The sequence below is a fragment of the Trachurus trachurus genome (genome assembly GCF_905171665.1).
Source record: "Trachurus trachurus genome assembly, chromosome: 4".
Taxonomy (NCBI): Eukaryota; Metazoa; Chordata; class Actinopteri; order Carangiformes; family Carangidae; genus Trachurus; species Trachurus trachurus.
In genome coordinates this window covers 13,084,162-13,101,882 of record NC_139898.1, presented here as the reverse complement: position 1 = coordinate 13,101,882, position 17,721 = coordinate 13,084,162, and the positions used below count along the sequence as shown (strand labels likewise).

Below are 17,721 nucleotides of genomic sequence, written 5' to 3'. Positions count from 1 at the left end.
AAATCCATCGTTGCATCAAGGTTTCTGTGTTTAAACATTTTTCTGCATTCGTGTAAGTGTATGTGTGTGTCTGCATGTGTGTGTTATAATCAGTGCTGTGGGTGGATGCTTCTCAGCCTATAAGATCCATGCTTTGGTGGAGATGGAGATGCTCGAGAAGGGTGAGAGGATTTATTACCTAGCATTAGGAGCACTAATCTGTTGCAGGTGTTTCTGGCTGTTCTCCCAGGCCATGCCGGCTCTGCTCCCCAGGAGGCCCCACCATTTTTGTATGTGTGTAGTGAGTGTGTCACAGAGAAAGAGACAGAAGGAGTGAGAGGAAGGGAGATATTTTTTTTCTTTCCACAGCATCTGCAGGGAGATTATACCATCTTCAAAATCCTCTCAAATCATCAAGAGTGTCGAGATAGAAGATGTATTCCAATTACTTTTCCCCATCAGTCCCATCAATCCAAGGACGACAAGAAAACAGCAAAGTACAAACTTTTATTATAGAATCAAGTCTAATTCGTGACTTTTCTTTCTTTCTTTCTTTCTTTCTTTCTTTCTTTCTTTCTTTCTTTCTTTCTTTCTTTCTTTCTTCCCCCCTGACAATGACAACTCACTCTGGGTATACAGTAGAGAACTGCTCTATCAGCAGGGTTCAACCTATAGGGTGTATTAAATAAAGAAAAGACCACCAGGATGGATTGAGCCAACAGTTTCATAGGGAGCCTGCGGTGCTTTTGGGGGATGATGAGCTAAGACACAAAGGAACCCACTGAGAAACTCCTGCTCTGTAGGAAGTCTGCAATGCCTACTGTGGCCAGCTTTGGAAAGACAAGAAGAATGGAGATGGGGAGGAATCCAGGGGTGGAGAACAGTGGAGACAGGAAAAGGAACAGGGAGGGTGAGTATTGGTATGCTGATGGGGGTTTAAAATGCGTTAAATAAATAAATAAAAACTTGTAAATCGGTGAGCACAAACCATGTCATTTTCTTCCAAGCACAAAAAGATTTGAGATTAAAAAAAGAGCTTGTCAGTTTGCTATGAATGCATAATACTTCGGACATTTTTTTTCAACAGGGAATGGACTTCACTGGTGGCTGCGGGTGGGAACTTATTTCACTTCACTACTTTAGTAATACTGCCCTCATGTGGACGTTTAAAGTACTACTGTTCCATTCAGATTATTGTAATGGCTCGCCTCTTTCTCAGCAAGAATGGTGCTGAGACATCGATTAATGTTTTAAATTAAATAAAAATGTAATCTAATATTGAATGCCCAATGGTTGTTTCAGTGTGTCTTAACACACACTGCAGCTGTTGCAGATTTTATAATGTCCAATAAAACTGGCTAAGGGGTGATCATGTCCTGTATCATTCCTACCCCCCTTTCCTCCCCATCAAAAAGTAAAACTGTTGTAATTATGTTAACATAACATGAATTTAATTTTTTTTGTTAGTATTGAACAAAATGAAAAAATGATAATCTGATTTTTTTGGGGGCAAAATTTATTTCAATTATCACTGAAAAAACAATTGATGATATGACAAACACATTCCCTTACATCTGAAAAATGTTGGTAGGCCAAGGGATCTCTGTAGCACCACAATATGCTTCATTTATGGTAAGCAGTGACACACAACATAAATGATACAAATAAAAATTACAGGATGCATTAATGTCAATGTTATTACATCATCAAAACTCAGTGGAATAACATTTGCAGTTTAAAAATCATTAAAAGTTCTCCTGAATGATTACTGTATATGGCTGCCACTCTTATCACAGTGTTTCTGTGACTTGTAAAGTTTGATGTTCCAACCACAGATGCGTCTCAGCTGAGGAAGAAGAGATGTTTCTGCTCCTCATCATCTTGCCCTTCCTAGTGTAACTTGCAGGCCACACTCTCCCACTCATGCTGCGCAATGTGTTGTTGTCTGAGTGGTAAACTAAGTGGTTTTTATTCAAAATTTCACCTGATATGTGTTGATGCAGTAGATGGTGGTGGACTGCATTCATAACCACTGCAGACAGACAGGAACTAACCCCCTTTCTAATCTCTTTGAGGTAGGCCAAGAGGAAACAAACACGAACTATGAGCTTTTCTCCCCTGTGAGCTTTGTATAACTGGACCTCTCTCAAAAGCACAATGAGGAAAGGAGGACAAGGTCCAGTTTGTTATATATAGTAACCCGATCTATTTGCCTGTGAGGAAAGTGATTTCCTAATTTACTGTAAAGATTAGAACATTTTTGGGAGGTAAATATCAAGGTTAAATTTGGGAAGTGGACTATACCTTATTTATCATTACATTATGTATGTAAATATTATGCCAAATCTTTAACTATCTCTGTCCTCTATTATGTGTCCATGTATTTAATTGAAAATACATATACACATCCTACAGATGAATATTTTTGATCATGGGATATACTTGTAGGTGCTCTGGATGAAATAGTTTGTGATAGGAGGAAACCAGTCTTTGCTTATAGTCGCCACGTAAGTTATCCAAGGGTAGAAGAGCTCTTGCTGTCTTGTTGCTCCAGTAATGATGATATTCAAGGCTGCATCTGTGGCAGGGTAAGCTGGTACATCAGTGACTCCCCTATGATACGAAAGGAAGGAAGAATACTAAATTTAACCACTGTGGATAGCACAAAGTAAAAAAAAATAGACAAATAACACTAATGATGCCAAATATGTTTCAACATAGATTTAACTAACCTGACTTTCTCCATGGCAGAGTCAGTATCAATGAGCCCCAGTGTACATATAGAGACGGATACATTACTCTTCTTCATAGCTAGCTCATGGTGAAGGGCTCCGAAGAAACCGTTCAAGGCAAATTTTGTAGAGGTATAGGGCGCCACGAAGGGACTGGGCATTTTACCTGTGGAGCATCAGTATTAGAGCCAGCTTATCCAAGACAATTGTTTCAGTTGTGAAAAATAAAAAAATGTTGTGGGTTGTTTAAAGATATATAACATTTTGATGTCTACTACTGCATACTGTATGTATGAATTAAGAAATTCTGTGGGTGTTCAAAGGAAAGAACAAAATGTAAGCCTCAGCTCAATGTCCATTTAGTACGTGTCTTTGAGCCTATAATTACATGAGCAATCACATGATCTCCCTCAGAACGTGGAGTTTCATACCAGACGGCAAACTATTAGGACAGTTTTTGTCTAAACATTTCAAGGACTTGTAAGAAAAAGCAATACTTTCCCATTAGAATAATAATTTTAATTGTATGTTTCAGCATTGTTTTTTCTACTAAATATTCTTAATCTCCATTTTTATTTTTTTCATAAAGCAGCGCTTAGACAGAGTTAGTATAAGTTACATGTATGATGTATAATAGCCAATAATGCAGTCAATGCAATCAATTATTGGACAAACTGATTAATCCAGGTGTGTCTGAGTAGTCACAATGGTCAGACACATCTGGATTAATCAGTTTGTCCAATAATGTAAGACAGGAAATAAAGGAGCTGCCTTAAATTCAGGAAGTAGTGGAGCTGTGCATGGAACCCATACACCATTTATGGTTGTTGTATCAGTTGCTGACATGCTGTCATCAGCATATGAGTAACAATGCTGTGAAATACCCACCTAAAAGTGATGAAACAACCACCAGTGATCCTTTACTCTGCTCGAGGGAGTCCAAAGCTTTCCAAGCCATCTGAACATAGCTGAAGAAATTGACCTTTTGAAAAGTACACATGTGCGCACACACACACAACACACACACACACACACATTAAGACATCAGTGCAGTCTCCTCCTTTTTATATGTTAACGGAGCATCTAAACGCAGCTTTACCTTCATCAGCCACTTGACGTGTTCGACATCTCCGTCCCACATGCTGAAGGGGCTTGGACCAATGTGGTTGAGAACCAGGTAATCCAGCCCTCCAAGTTTCTCCAGAGCAAAGTCTAACACTTTCTCTGGGTCTGAGTCATCACCCATGTCTGCTGCTATGTAGTGCGCTTTCTGGGCTCCCAGACTCAAGCACTTCTCTGCCACCTTTAAACATAGATCAGAAGGAGTGGGTTAACCTCCCAATGCAGCTACAGAAAAGAGTAAAGAAAACTAATTTGACCCTACACTCATACCTCAACCATCTGAAAAAAATATCTTTGCTAATGTTATTTTCTGTCTGACTAAAGTAGATTAATTTGACATGATGGACACAGAACTCCTAAACTAAGTTACAGATAAATGTGTTTGTTTTTCACCTTGATACCATTTTCAGCATCTTGCAGTTCACTGACCTGCTGTAACACTTTCTCCCGTCTTGCTGTAATAACTATATGCGCTCCAAAGCGGGCATAATGATATGCCATTTGTTCACCAATGCCTGTACTGGCCCCAGTCACCAATACCCTTGCACCTCTGAGAGACTCTGAAACAAAGGCACGCCGTTTTAATTAGATACAAACACATGAAACACAAAAAGTAATGACAATTTGCATGTGTTAGTACGACAGATGTATAACAGTACGTAAGGTATTTGTGCAAAACAGTGAGATGAGGAGGTAAATATAGCTGCATGTTGACATATGACCATTACATTAACATATGAATATAAAGTTTTTTTTCCCTCCTAAATCTAAACTTGAAAATATACTATATATTATCTTCAGGAAGCTGCAGTATCAGGTTTGGTAGTAGATATTTTTCACTATAATAATGATGTAATATGTAATGTATATGCATTTGTTAATAAGATTATGTGTGCACACTACCCCACCGACTCAAACCATATAATTGTATTAGTTGTGGCAGCTTGAATGTTAGCTGCATCCTCACAGTGAGGACAAATGTGTGTCTGTGCTCTCTCTTTCTAAGAAGCCTCAGTCACAAGCAGAAAGCATATCAGATTATCACCAATTATTCGCTCACTTTGTGCGTACTTTGCTAAATTGCCCCAAAGGGAAACATTCAACTCTTATAAACCTCTTTGTAAATATGTTGGTCGGAGCACAGCAGTTGCCATGTCTAGCATGCCATCACCAAACCAGTCACATGGTAAGTTTATGTGGTAGGCTACATATTGCAATATCGACCACATTGTGGCTCCACGGTCCGCTCTCAATTTCTGGGGGCCACACTGCAATGTGGAGTCTGTAGCCCATGATGTATGGGTGGGCTAATGGGACAAAATAAAGAGATCACATGAAAGATTAATAAGAATTTTCGAGGGATTGTCCTTATACATTTTGGACAGTTTAGTGTAGTTTTCTGCCTGAAAAAAATGACAATATTATTATTATATTAAATTAGAACTTTATTTAACCAGGTTTGTCCCATTGAGATCCAAGATCTCTTTTGCAAGAGAGACCTGGCCAAGAATGACAGCACATAGTTTCAACACATGTCACATTAATTAAAGACACAAAACAAACAAACAAACAAACAAAACAAAAAAACAATTTAATTTTCAAAATTAGTTAAAATAATTTACAAGATTAGTCAAACATTTGCACTCAAGTAAAACATTTGCACTCTGAAGCCTGGATGTGATGGAATTTATCATGGACTTGAATACATTCAGAGATACCAGACTTTGGAGTTTGAGCTCTGACTGCAAACTGTTCCATGTAGGCTACTCGGAGCAGAGAATCTAAAAGCTTTCTTCCCCATTTCTGTTCTCACCTATAGGAACAGTAAAATGACAAAGGTCCTGAGAGCGGAGACTGTAGGCCCTGTTAGTCAAGATTAGAAGGGATGATAAATAAGATGGAATCATCTCAAGATATCTCACTGACACACTATTGTGCTGTGCTGCCCTTGTAATCCATTGGCCCTGATAATAATTATCTCCTGATAGGTGATTAGATATGAAGTGGATTTTGGTCATTGTCCTAATTGTCCAACACTTAGCCTAGCCTACAATTGTCCATGTTGTAAACTAGCCTTGGTGCTATTTTATGGTCTTACCTACATGCTTTCTAGTAGCCTAAATCATTATAATACAACTCTGTGATATGATCTAATGCCATCATTGGGCTATATCGAATTACACATTTGTTGACTGTGGTCAACAAAACGCTTAGTCAAGCCAGCTGCACCAACATTTTAAGTGCGCCAGTATTATGAAGAAGTCCACTGAGAAAGTCAGCGCTTCTTTAATACCGAGCGAGCTAACTTCCGGTTTTCAAAATAAGACGTCGGTAATTCAAAGACAATCAAGCTGATTTTAAGCCATTGGGACAGATTGTCCGAAGTAAATATTTTCCCAAATTTATTTTAATCTTTAGGCTACTGTACAGTAACAACACTTTTGGTCCATAATGTCTGACATCAGGACCATCTCACTCAGTATCAAGCATTTTTGTGAAATTAAGCCTCTAAGTTGCATGTTTACTGTAGGCTATCATTTAAGAAAAAGGTCCATCTTTTGCTTAGGCAAAGGCCTTATTTTCTTTCTCACTCTTTGCCTGCTGAAGCGTTGCAGAGTCAATGCTAGGGCATCTATGGCAAATTAACCACATGCAAGAATAAACTTTCATATTTGACCAAGATGGACACAAAATAACCATGATCCTGAAAGTAATATTCCATGTTAATATTTGTTTCTTACAAAGATAGGCTCTACAGATGTTTTGTTATATCTGTAGATCTTTCTCTAAATGTGGTGATGGCTCAACAGTTTGGTATTTAGGTTGATGTGGTCAAGATATGATGTTTCTATGTGTAGAAATGCATTCACACAATGTAGTGTAGTATATTATCCACCTAAACTCTTTTCTTTATTGTCTTGTATTATCTTATGTTCTTCTTTGTGCTTTTTCTAGATTAAAGAAATGTGTAAACTAATGCCCTGCTTTACAGGTTCTATAGGTATTTGGCCCAGAAAGAATCTGTCTTGTCGTCATGTATCCTGAGACATGTGTTTCTTGTCATTTACTCTTTTCTTGTGGGTCATAGTTTTTGGGGATATACTTGACACTGTATCTATTCTTAAGTTAGCCTGGTCAAGAGGTTAAATGTCAGAAGGCATAGGTTGGATTCTGTTTTTAGATCCTGTCTTTGTCTGACCATCTTGGTCAAACATATCCTTATATTGGAAAAAGGTATATAAGGTTTGGGGTTTTAGGCCAAGCGAGAGTGATCTCAATTTTTGGCACCAGAGATGCTCCACGATTTGGCATTTTTGTACACTGTTCTTCTTCTTGTAATAAACTCTTTTTGAATGCAAGAAAAGCAGTGTCGGCGGTGATCCCTTCTTTTCATCAACACATCAATATACCACAGTAGGCTATAACATAGGGCCTACATCATAAATGTGATCACAAGGCTGACTTAGCCATAGTTTTAGTATTCTTCATGGAAATCACTATAGGCCTAATTGTTTACTTTAACAGTAACAACCTTTCCAATTTCAACATCCTTTTGATGACTGTTCTTCTTTATTCAATTACTCTCTAGATCAAACTTTTGTCATCTTTAAAATATCGACCTATGCACATGCACTTTCTTGTTTGAATTCTCATTAGGAAAACATGCACATCCCTGTGGCTGAGGAGTGAACCTCAAGATGCTTGTTATGACTCCTAGAACCGACAACTGTTTGATGTCATTCCTCATCCTTCTCCACCCTTCCTTATCCTGTCAGAAATTATGGACCAAAGTGTCTTTACAATACAGTACAGACCTTTTTTGAGAAAAAAAAAGCAACTTAGAGGCTTAATTTTTCAAAAATGATACAGTAAAAATGCTTGATACTGCATGAGTGAGTTGGATGGCCCTGAAGTCAACTGTATCAACCTTTATAGAAATAATGGACCAAAGTGTTGTTACTGTACAGTAAAAATGAAAATAAATTGGGGGAAACACTTAATTCAATAGCTATACAATGTGTCCCAATGGCTTAAAATTACCGACGTCTTATTTTGAAAACCGGAAGTTAGCTCTCTCGATATTAGCGTTTTTTTCTTTAAACTTGGTGTGTTATTGACTGTGTTTCACAATGTTTTGTCAAAAATTAACACTGCATAACCCCTACAGGTGAAACAAACCGTTGCCAGAGCATGCCCCCTGCTGTAAAAGTAACAAAAGCTTACATATAATGAAACACAGAATCTAACTGATATTACTGTAACTTAGACTATAGAAGTTTATAATATATAAAGTTGCATTTGTCTTACCCGCATTGAAACTGGGGGCGCTCCATTTGACGGCAATGTAGGCAACACATATACTTGCTAACAGGATTTTTGTAAATGTTCCCATTTTGTTGCCAGTTGTTCGGCAATAGAAGAAACCCGAGCCCTCTCAAAATCCAGTTTTCAGAACTGTCTTGAAGAGGAAATGTACGAAAACTGGGAAGTATTTAAATGCAATTCTCCACCCTCTGTTTCTCCTGACATTTGTTAAGGGGGCGTGTTGTTCCGATATCGTGTTCATTGATCTTGAAAGAACTGTGCGTTCAAATAGTTAAATTTAATTTGTTTATTTATCTTTTTTTTTTTTTTAAAGCCACATTATTTAAATTAACTTAATGTTTTATAAAGGCGTTAACCTATATCTATAATTACTAAAAAATAAAAAAAAAAGATCGTCAAAACAAACGAATCTGCTGCCGTGAAATAACATGGGCGTTTGAAACGGCAACTTTATTGACACAACCTCAGTGCGCAGCGATTCGTAGGGTTGTCCTTCAGTGCAGCTAAACAGGTAGCATTCATTCCAGCTCAGAACTACCTGAGATAAGTGTACGTAAAAGGAAACGACACCGCTTTGGATCATGGCGGCAAGGATTTTGCCCGTAGTGAAGTTAGTATTTTTCATTTCGCTTGTATTTCCCCTGAACTTATCGCTGCTGTAACAGTGTGCTACACGGTCAATTAGCCAGTGAGCTAACTGAGGCTGCGTTAGCTGCCAGTCTGTCTGTCAAACAGCTCTGCAGTATCTTCTTCAAACACTTTGTTTATTGGTCAGTTAGTTATTTAGGTAGTTAGGTTAGCTAAACAATTTACCACTTCAATTGCTGCGTTCTGTACATATTCGCCCAATTTCCCTTTGTTGGCTAGCGTTAGCTAATGATTAAAAAAAAAAAACATATCTACGAACTGAAATTTGTAATAGTGCATTATGATAATGGTAACAAGGAAATAGTACATAGAATAACATATATTTTCGAGTGCTTATTGGGGAAGGTAACTGTGTCTCAGCATGGCTCCCTCTGTTCCTTCGTTTCCAGACTAGCCACCAAGGTGACCATCGCAGGAGGAGCACTGTATGTTGCCTATGACTCTGGTCTGCTGGGAAGCAGTGAGCAGGGCTCACAGGCCCTGGAGAAGGCCAAGGTTGCAGTGCCTCCAGCCATAGAGGAGTGGATGAAGTACTTTGGCTTGGAGGTATAGATAACACGTGATGCTTTAAAATCTTGTTCAGACCCACGACTGTCCTGATTTTTGGTTTGTAGGCTTCACAAAGCAACACAGGGAAGGAAAATATGTAGGGCATACATATTACGTGCACTATTTCACAACAGTAGGCAGCTGGACAAGTGTTGTATCCACCACACTGTACATATTATGACTCCTACAGTGAATAAATGAAGTAATTCAAGAGCAGCTGCTTTCTGTGGTCCATCCCTGATGGAATTATAAGGCGTCTTTGTAAGACACAAGTCTTACAAAGACTTTCCTTACAAAGGCATAGAAACTCACTAATTAAGTAGCCTTATTAAATAACTCTTTTTTTAATAACTTGAATCATTCATCCCAACCAACCCACTCTATCATACTTAAAAACAAAATGAAACTCATGATCTATTTCTACCAGATTGCACAACAGCAAAATGCCACATTCTTTTTCCAAAAGAGCATGTCAAGTCTTTCCAATTTTAATCTGAACACAAATTACTACATTATTATTTCTGTAAAGAGATAATTGTTGTATTGAAATACATTCGATTTTACATGTGTGTACTTGACTAAGTGGCCACTAAGTGTGTAAAAATGATACATTTCACTTAATCATTATATTTAAAGGAGCTGTATGTAAGAATGTGGCCAAAATTGTTGCTGCAGTCAAATTCAAAACACAGCAGCACGTTGTTTCCCCTCCCCTACCCCCCAGACTCGAGGTTGCCAGATAGCGACGCGCTAACCTCTGCTTGGCTCACTCACACAGTCCGTCTCAAATTCTCAAAGCAGAGTAAAAAGCAAAATATTCATCAACAACTTCACTGTTTTATTGCTCTGACTCACAGTAACTACGAGTGGAGTTCACGTCACTCAGGTGATCTGCAAGTTATTGTTACATTTCACCGCTCCGACGCTGTGTCTTTGTGTGCAGCACTGACACACACACACACAACCCTGCATCTACAGGCACCTACTAGTGCGTGTTATTATAAAGTATATCTTATCTTATCTTATTTTATTCACGCCGTAGATGAGCCAACATATAAGACGTCTTACCGCAGAATAAACGACACGAGCTGCTCCGTTTCTCCTCCACTTTCTGACATCGGATCATAAAACATGACGACCGGAGACAGGCGACCTGACTGGGCCGGACTCATCTCATGAACCGCTCCACACGTTCACAATCGCTTCATTTACCATCGGCTCCATTTCGCCACATTTCCTCCCTCTTCTCTAACTTTCACTTTGTAATTCTTCCCTTTAGCTTTAGCAGCAGCTCAAACTAACTAGGCTGTATGCTCACAACAGCAAGCTGTGTAGCCTATTAAACGGCAGAGCGACACGCCGCTTATTTCTACCGTGTGTTATCAAGGAAATATGGCCATAAATAACTGATAAAAGAAAACACTTTTTTTTTCGCAATCTCGTTTTATCTCCCAGCCGTAGCTGCAGCTCAGTGGAAGCTTAACTGGCAACCCGGAGGCTGAAATGCCACTGACGCTGTGACTGGGAGAGAGCGCTGGGTGGCGCCACATGCCAAGACGTAAATTCAAAACATAAACATGATTTGTGGTCTGCAAAAAAAATGTTTAATGCGAATATTCTGGCTGTACTATTGTTGTCGGTGAGATCAGTATGTTATATCAACATTATTTCTGAGTCTCTGTGACATATTAGGAGGATTTTATGACTATTTGCTTTTGATTTCTTACATACTGTTCCTTTAATATCATAGTAAATATCAGCTTTGGTGAAACCAAGGTCATATTTGCCTAGTCATGTCTTTTCCGAAATAACAACAGTAGACATTTTCACCTTAGTAGTCAATAATCAGATGACAGAATGGTTTTCCCACAAAATATGTCGGCGATATTTCTTTCTCGTGAAATGTTCTTGTTAATGCCGTTACTGTCTGCCATGTGTCAGCAGCATGGTGCACTTTTTCGACGCATCTTGTTTCTTGAGCCAAGCCACATCATGACTTTCATTGTCATTATCCCATTGGAATTTGCTTTTTAGTGTTCGTTGTAAATTCAGTATAATGTACACTGCCCTACTAACGGATCTTCCTTCTCCTCAGGCTCAGCTTCCCACCATGCCTAAGATTGAATTCTCCCCTGTTCAATCGTGGAACTCTGGTAAGAACAGAATGAAAAGCTTGTCCCTGTTCTTCTCAAAGCAAGGATACAAATTCAGTAATGTCACGAGTTTTGGTTTTTGAGCATGAATGGATTTTAAGTCCTAGTCATGTACTTGACTTGCTGGGCGCAGTCAGTCATATTATTAACTTTTCATTAGTGCAGTAATCAATTTCACCATCAACATCATGACTTTTGTGGGTTAACATTACTCCTTTGGTCATGCACGTCACAAATCTAAACCATTGATTTTTATTTTATTGCAGGCGTGCGATGGACAATTTCATCTCTGTCAGAGGCTCCAACAAAGGCAACTGAATACACAACTCAGGGTGTCCAGTACCTGAAAGACCTCACCAAGTGAACGGGAACTCTCTAGGAAACCTGACAATTATCTATTTGACTTTTGCACTTGAGAGACGACAATACTTTTTCAAAAAGTTGTAGCCCCTCACAAGAAAAGAAGAAACACCCAACATGAAAGAAAACCAGTAGGTATAATTCAACTGCAAGGAGTGTAGTTTTCCGAATGGTACTGTGGTTCTCTTTATGATAGCGGCATTGGTTGGGAGGTGTATATAATGCAATCAAGTAAAAAGCATTTTAAAGGTTCTGTCATGTTGTGTATATCACATATTTGTGTGTACCGAGTGATTTCTCTCCCAGCTTTTCCAAACCCTCCAAATAATGTAATGAAGAGAGATGATTGTGTATATACAATTCCACCAGTTGTCAACAATACATAAATGTTAAAACACACCCAGTCTTTAGTTTGATTTTTTTGAGTGACTTTTATATATATTTTATTTGTATAGTATATGTATATGTATATATATATATGACAGTGTATTCAAAGATTCAAAGACCAAACAAATGTGCAAAAATCTTTATTACTCATGACAGAATAATAATGACATAAATCGCCTGTTGATGGTGCTACAACTTCAGAACACGAGGAGGTGATCGAAAGCATGAAAGAGCGCACACAGTCATTTGAAATTCCACTGTACACAACACAAACACTCCAAAGCTCCACTAGTAGTGATGTACAGTGTTAATCCTCTTCTTTGATTGTTTTGTTTTTTATTTGGATTTAACAAACAGCACTGATTCTGCCACACATTGTCACCTCTTCACTGTCAAAGAAAGCTTTGAAAATCCCAGGCACTCTGTTCAGCTGATGCATGCAGAGTTTTGACGGCTAAAAATAACAGTACGCCTACAGATTGACTAGTTTACTGAGGGATACACTGAGTGACTCGGAGAGGGCTGAGACAGGCCAGACCGTTTGAGCAGCAGGGAAAATGGTGACAAAATTGGGTTAAAATCCATACTGCAAGCATATATGCCATGTTTGCAAGACTAAGAAACAGTTTTAACAAACTATAACCATTGTTAGTTATGGTCAGTGGTTTGTCAGTTGAATATACCCAGTTCATAATTAATGTATATTAGAGAACCATTTGCTAAAAGCTGGTGGTGTTTTGATGAGCGCTTCGTATTGTGAGTAATCACAACAGGCAACATTACAAGGTATTTTACACAAATTGTACGGATTAAATACTGTCATTTGAATTTATTGCAACTATTTTTCTTTTTTATTATTTATCCATATGGTATAAAGCATAATTCTGCCACATATCGTTCTTAAGGAAAAGCATTCTGGGGGAAAACTATATAGCATACCATTACCTAAACATGTAAACTTTATACAATTAAAGTGCTCCCCACAATATCAACAGTGAGATTATACAACCAATGATGATGTGTGTTATATGTAAAGAACATTTTCATACTGCATTAAGAGCAAATCACAGCACTAATATAAACTGATGAATGCAAAACCTTCCTCAAGCCACCAATGTTGCCACTTTTGAAAGAATACCCAATAGCAGCCTTCATACATGGAGATTCATTAAGAGCTTAGATAGTCAGAGATATAGTATGTACAATATTGCAAAATGACAAGCCGGAAGGCACTTGATGATTTGTGTTAGATCAAATTTAAATGTGAATTTAGCATCTTAATTAACTGTACAAAGAATATGTTGTCCTCGTGCTGCTAAACTATGTAGAACCTTTGCAGAAGCCATAAATGATACAATACTTAAAATGGTGCAAACGTGCAGGAGTATATTTCCATTTGAGCAGAACTCAACTTAATTGCTCTTTTTTTAACAATGCTGCTTTTATTCATCTTTTCCAGTACTTACACTGTTCTGATGTCACCGTTAGATAAATACAGTACACATATTTATCTGCCCATCACATTTAATAAATGTGTTCATGGAAGGCATCTACGTATGCAGACGAAAATGTGTATACCAAGCTTATTACCTATTGAGTAAATCATAAGAAAAGTGTTTTCTCTTGCTTTTAAAAAAAAAATGACACGAGGATTTAATTAAGATACGGTAATTACTTTCAGGACAGATCAGTGAGTATCTTAGGGACAACAATGCAAATGCAGTACCTGCACTTTGCAGCTGTTGGGCAGTGCAATCTTGGACTGTCCAAACAAAGTATAAAGAGCAGCAACAATAAAACAAGTTGACTCTCTCTCTCTCCTCGAAATAGCAAAGCATAGCGGTGCTACAGTTCTGCTGTGCATACATAAACAAAGATTGCACTTTCTTCTGAACAATAAAGCATATTAACTATTCAACCCTGACATGGTTTTGAACAACAGACCGTAACAATGAGTGGAACAGAAGCAGATGGAGGGAGGCTGGAGAGTGACTTAAAAGTGTCCACCATCTCTAGGTGGTTTTGACCAGGTCATAGACATGGATATGAAAGTCATCATCATATTTTATATAGTAGACAGACGGCTTGGCTGGGACCTGGTAGATAACCAGACCAGTTCTCTTCACACCCTTGTCAGTAACATACTCCACTTGTTTTCCCACCAGACTCTCCGTCTCTTCCCCTGGCTTCCTGTCTGCAGGCAACAGGTGCTTGTTTTCTGAGGAGAGGAATCAAACATGACAACATCATGACATTAACATTACAATTATATCTGTGTTAGAACATACTCACAAAACACCTACACATGTATGAAGTGTTTTGAGCAGATATAATGCTTGATGTAGTTCCTGAGCAAAATGTAGAAAAGTATTAAAAACAAAAGTTCTTTGTTATTCTTTAGGCCCACCTAAGTTTACAAAACATTGGAAAAAATAGGAATAGTGCTGCCTCTTGCTCAAAAGTGGTAGCCAACATAATTAGGATTAACTAATAAGATTTTCCTTTCTACATTCCCGTCTAGAAATGAAGGTAAGTGTAAGGATCTCTTATATTTTCTGTTCTGAATTCGTACTTTTTAAATGGTCTGTAAAGTTAAAAACATCACAACAATCAAACCTTAACAGACTAAACATAATAGCATGAGTTCTGTGCTCTGTGTCTCTGAGTATTTCTCTTGCAGGATTCCTCTGCATTGAATATTTTTTATTACTTAAGAGAATTTCTGAATTAGTCTTGATTAGGAATTACTATGAATGTTTGTGTGCCAAGTCATTTGAATGTTCTCAATTTAGAAGAAGCAATTTGTGCATGTCCAAACATACCCATTAACTCTGGGACAGCTCCAGAAACAGTTGTTTAATGGGACCACTGATTAGAGTCTTGGCTCTCGTTATTCAAATGTGACAGAGATATTTTCACGACTGAATATCTAATCTTCCAAGAAGAAGACACTGCCTAACTGAACTCTGAGTACTTACTTCACCTTTGAGAAATACTTTATACATTCTTGACAGTTTGTGTCAAGAGTGACATTATTAATATAATAATATCAAATTATATAATATTAATATAATTTGCTACTGGGAGTCAAAATCCTTGATTAAACACTCAAAGAAGACTGCCTAGATTTCAGAGACCACTGCAACTGGTGATGAACTCACATGGTGTTCAGGCCGCAAAAAAAAGATGCAATCTACCAAAGTGTAAAACTGATTTACGTCACGTAACGCTCGCTCTTTATTTTACCCATCAAGCCTCAGGACAAGTTTAGCAGAGACTTAATGAAGCTTTGTAAAGTATCAATCTGTCTTTGGTGTGTACCTGCTTCAGGCAGAATCCTGAGGTCTCCATCAGCATAGTCGTCCCACAGCTGGTACATATAAAGAACGGGGTCCTTTTCATAAGTGATATAATACCAGTTGGTCATGATTGGTGCTCTGGAGAGGACCATGCCTCTCCACTCATTCTTCTCTCCATCCTCCTTTTCAAACAGATGCTCCACGGCTTTGCCCACCAGCTCCTCGGCCCCCGGAGGTATCTTGATTTTGTTGTTTACTAAGGAGACAGGCACAAAGAGTTAATGATATACCCTATGTCCCAACTGTTGCAAAAAAAAAAAAAGCATACATCAACATTTGCTTTTCTGTCAGAATCCAAAACATGAATGCCATTAGTGAAAGAGCTATTTTTCCTAACTCACCAACTTTTTCTGACAGGACTTGCAGGTTGGACACTCGCTCATCCTTGAACAACTCGATGCCATAGACGCAGTCAAAGCCGTCGTACTTCACCATGAACAGAGAAGGATTCACACTGAGCCTGTCCAACACTGTCCCCTTCCATTTGCTCTGGTTGCCCTTCTCACGCCAGTTATGTTGAATACGGACTCCCAGAATGCTACTGGGGTCTGGGCTTACTGTGTCACTCAGTTCCCCACTGCTCCGCTTTCTGGCAAAACAGGATGAATACAGAGATGTGTATGTCTATAGGTAAAAGGTTTAAAACGTATGAAAAAGGAAAGGAAAGGAAAGGAACTTATTCATTTGATCATTTATAAATATTTGCATACGTTTCTGGAAAGTAATGTAAACTGAGGCCACACATGCATTTATTTATGCAGGTCTAACTGCAACCATCAATGATTATTTAAACCAGACTGCAATTTGATTTTATGTCATTCATTTCCAGACTGTGGTCCAACACAACTTATTTGTTGATTCCAGTCGTATCTGGATGAACTACTTTTTCAATGTAGCTGTTGAGACAATAAAACCAGCAGTAATGATAATCATATGATGTATACAGTAGCTTTGTGTCTACATACCTGCCCCTTTTCTTGGACATGCCTCCAGAAATTCAAAGGCTACTGATTAGGAGAGAGACAGGGCAAAGTTCAGTTATTGTGAGTGAGTATGACAGCTGCCAAACTTCACATGTAAACTATGCTACACCATTAGGATGGCCTCTCCTTTCGCTGAGAGGCTCGCCTGTCAGAACAGACCCGTGACAGGCTGCAGCCAGCTCGGCACAGACTGACAACTCCAACAGCCAATGGTTTATCATGATGGAATAACTTCCTGGGTATTTACTTTAACTACACAGACATGGAGGTCAGTGTTTGTGATACACAGCACAGTACGACGAGACCGTGTAGTTTGCCATAAGCCCCCTCCTCCCCGTTAAGGAGTGAAAGAGCTGTCAATTTAAATAAAATACGCCAGCCATTTCACTGTATCTGACAAGTTTACAGTATGTACACGTTAGCCGGTGACATATTCATTCCCACTAAGTTATACATCAGGAACATGCACGTAATATATGACGAGGCCAGCTCGGTAAACTACGCGGTAAGTCACCTGTCTGAGACTAAATGCAACACACCTCCACCTCGCCCCGTGGGTTATCAATAACACTCGTCTGTCCTCGCTCTACCTCAATGCAGATGTGACTGTAGGTAAGTGGAGGCGGCTAGCTACATCCGCTCGTCAGTGTCCCCAATGGCAAGCTAACAAAACACCAGCAACAACTGGGTCTAAACAGGCTTCTCCTCTGCTCAAAACACATGTTTTTTTATTACCTTTAACCTTTACGCAGATTTCATATCAGTACTGTTCAGTTCGTCAGGCGGAGAAATGCTCCCACACACCGACCAGTCTACGTAACGTTAAATCTCGCGAAACCTGTGGAAAAATGGGAGATGCGGAGAAAAGACTCCAGTTCCCAGAGATCCATTCGGTGAAAATGACCTCACAGACGACGTGAACGTGAACGCCGCGTCCACGTTCACGTCGTCTGTGAGAAGATTTTTTTTTTTTTTTTTATTTACCATCATTATCTGGACTTATCAACCCAATACTATGCATGCGCATGAAGTGAGGTAACGTATGCCAGGTAAGGTCAGCAATTTTCTTGAGAGCAATAACTGTCTAAAATTTAACTTGGGAACATAGATAGCACAGTAGGCG

General features: G+C 38.7%; 3 protein-coding genes across 7 annotated transcripts in view; 1 reads left to right on the top strand and 2 right to left on the bottom strand.

Moving 5' to 3' along the window:
- The window catches only part of micos13 (mitochondrial contact site and cristae organizing system subunit 13), a 313,292-nt gene extending 301,024 nt beyond the window's left edge, over positions 1-12,268 (top strand). Inside the window, exons 2-5 of the mRNA XM_083969410.1 lie at positions 8,648-8,769; positions 9,197-9,353; positions 11,452-11,509; positions 11,776-12,268. Of these exons, the coding sequence (XP_083825536.1) occupies positions 8,741-8,769; positions 9,197-9,353; positions 11,452-11,509; positions 11,776-11,873 (342 nt within the window). The 5' untranslated portion in view covers positions 8,648-8,740 and the 3' untranslated portion in view covers positions 11,874-12,268. The remainder of the gene's footprint in view (positions 1-8,647; positions 8,770-9,196; positions 9,354-11,451; positions 11,510-11,775) is intronic.
- On the bottom strand, positions 1,488-8,353 carry hsd11b1la (hydroxysteroid (11-beta) dehydrogenase 1-like a). The gene is made up of 6 exons (XM_083970814.1): positions 8,142-8,353; positions 4,263-4,393; positions 3,811-4,014; positions 3,600-3,693; positions 2,712-2,877; positions 1,488-2,592 (listed from the first exon to the last, which is right to left on the bottom strand). Exons 1-6 carry the CDS (start codon positions 8,224-8,226, stop codon positions 2,409-2,411), a joined length of 864 nt encoding a protein of 287 aa, XP_083826940.1. The 5' UTR covers positions 8,227-8,353; the 3' UTR covers positions 1,488-2,408.
- Positions 12,269-12,380: 112 nt separating the features above from the next.
- LOC310984433 (spindlin-1-like) lies at positions 12,381-17,450 on the bottom strand. Of its 5 annotated transcripts, none has more exons than XM_083969640.1 (5): positions 17,334-17,450; positions 16,581-16,622; positions 15,957-16,204; positions 15,578-15,811; positions 12,381-14,474 (listed from the first exon to the last, which is right to left on the bottom strand). In XM_083969640.1, the coding sequence occupies exons 2-5, from the start codon at positions 16,598-16,600 to the stop codon at positions 14,269-14,271; spliced, it is 708 nt and encodes a 235-aa protein (XP_083825766.1). In that variant the 5' UTR covers positions 16,601-16,622; positions 17,334-17,450; the 3' UTR covers positions 12,381-14,268. The 5 variants fall into 5 exon arrangements, with proteins under 5 accessions (XP_083825766.1, XP_083825767.1, XP_083825768.1 ...); XM_083969641.1 differs by having other exon boundaries at positions 16,581-16,619; positions 17,334-17,418; XM_083969642.1 differs by lacking the exon at positions 17,334-17,450 and adding an exon at positions 17,189-17,322.
- Between the last annotated feature and the right edge of the window lie 271 nt (positions 17,451-17,721).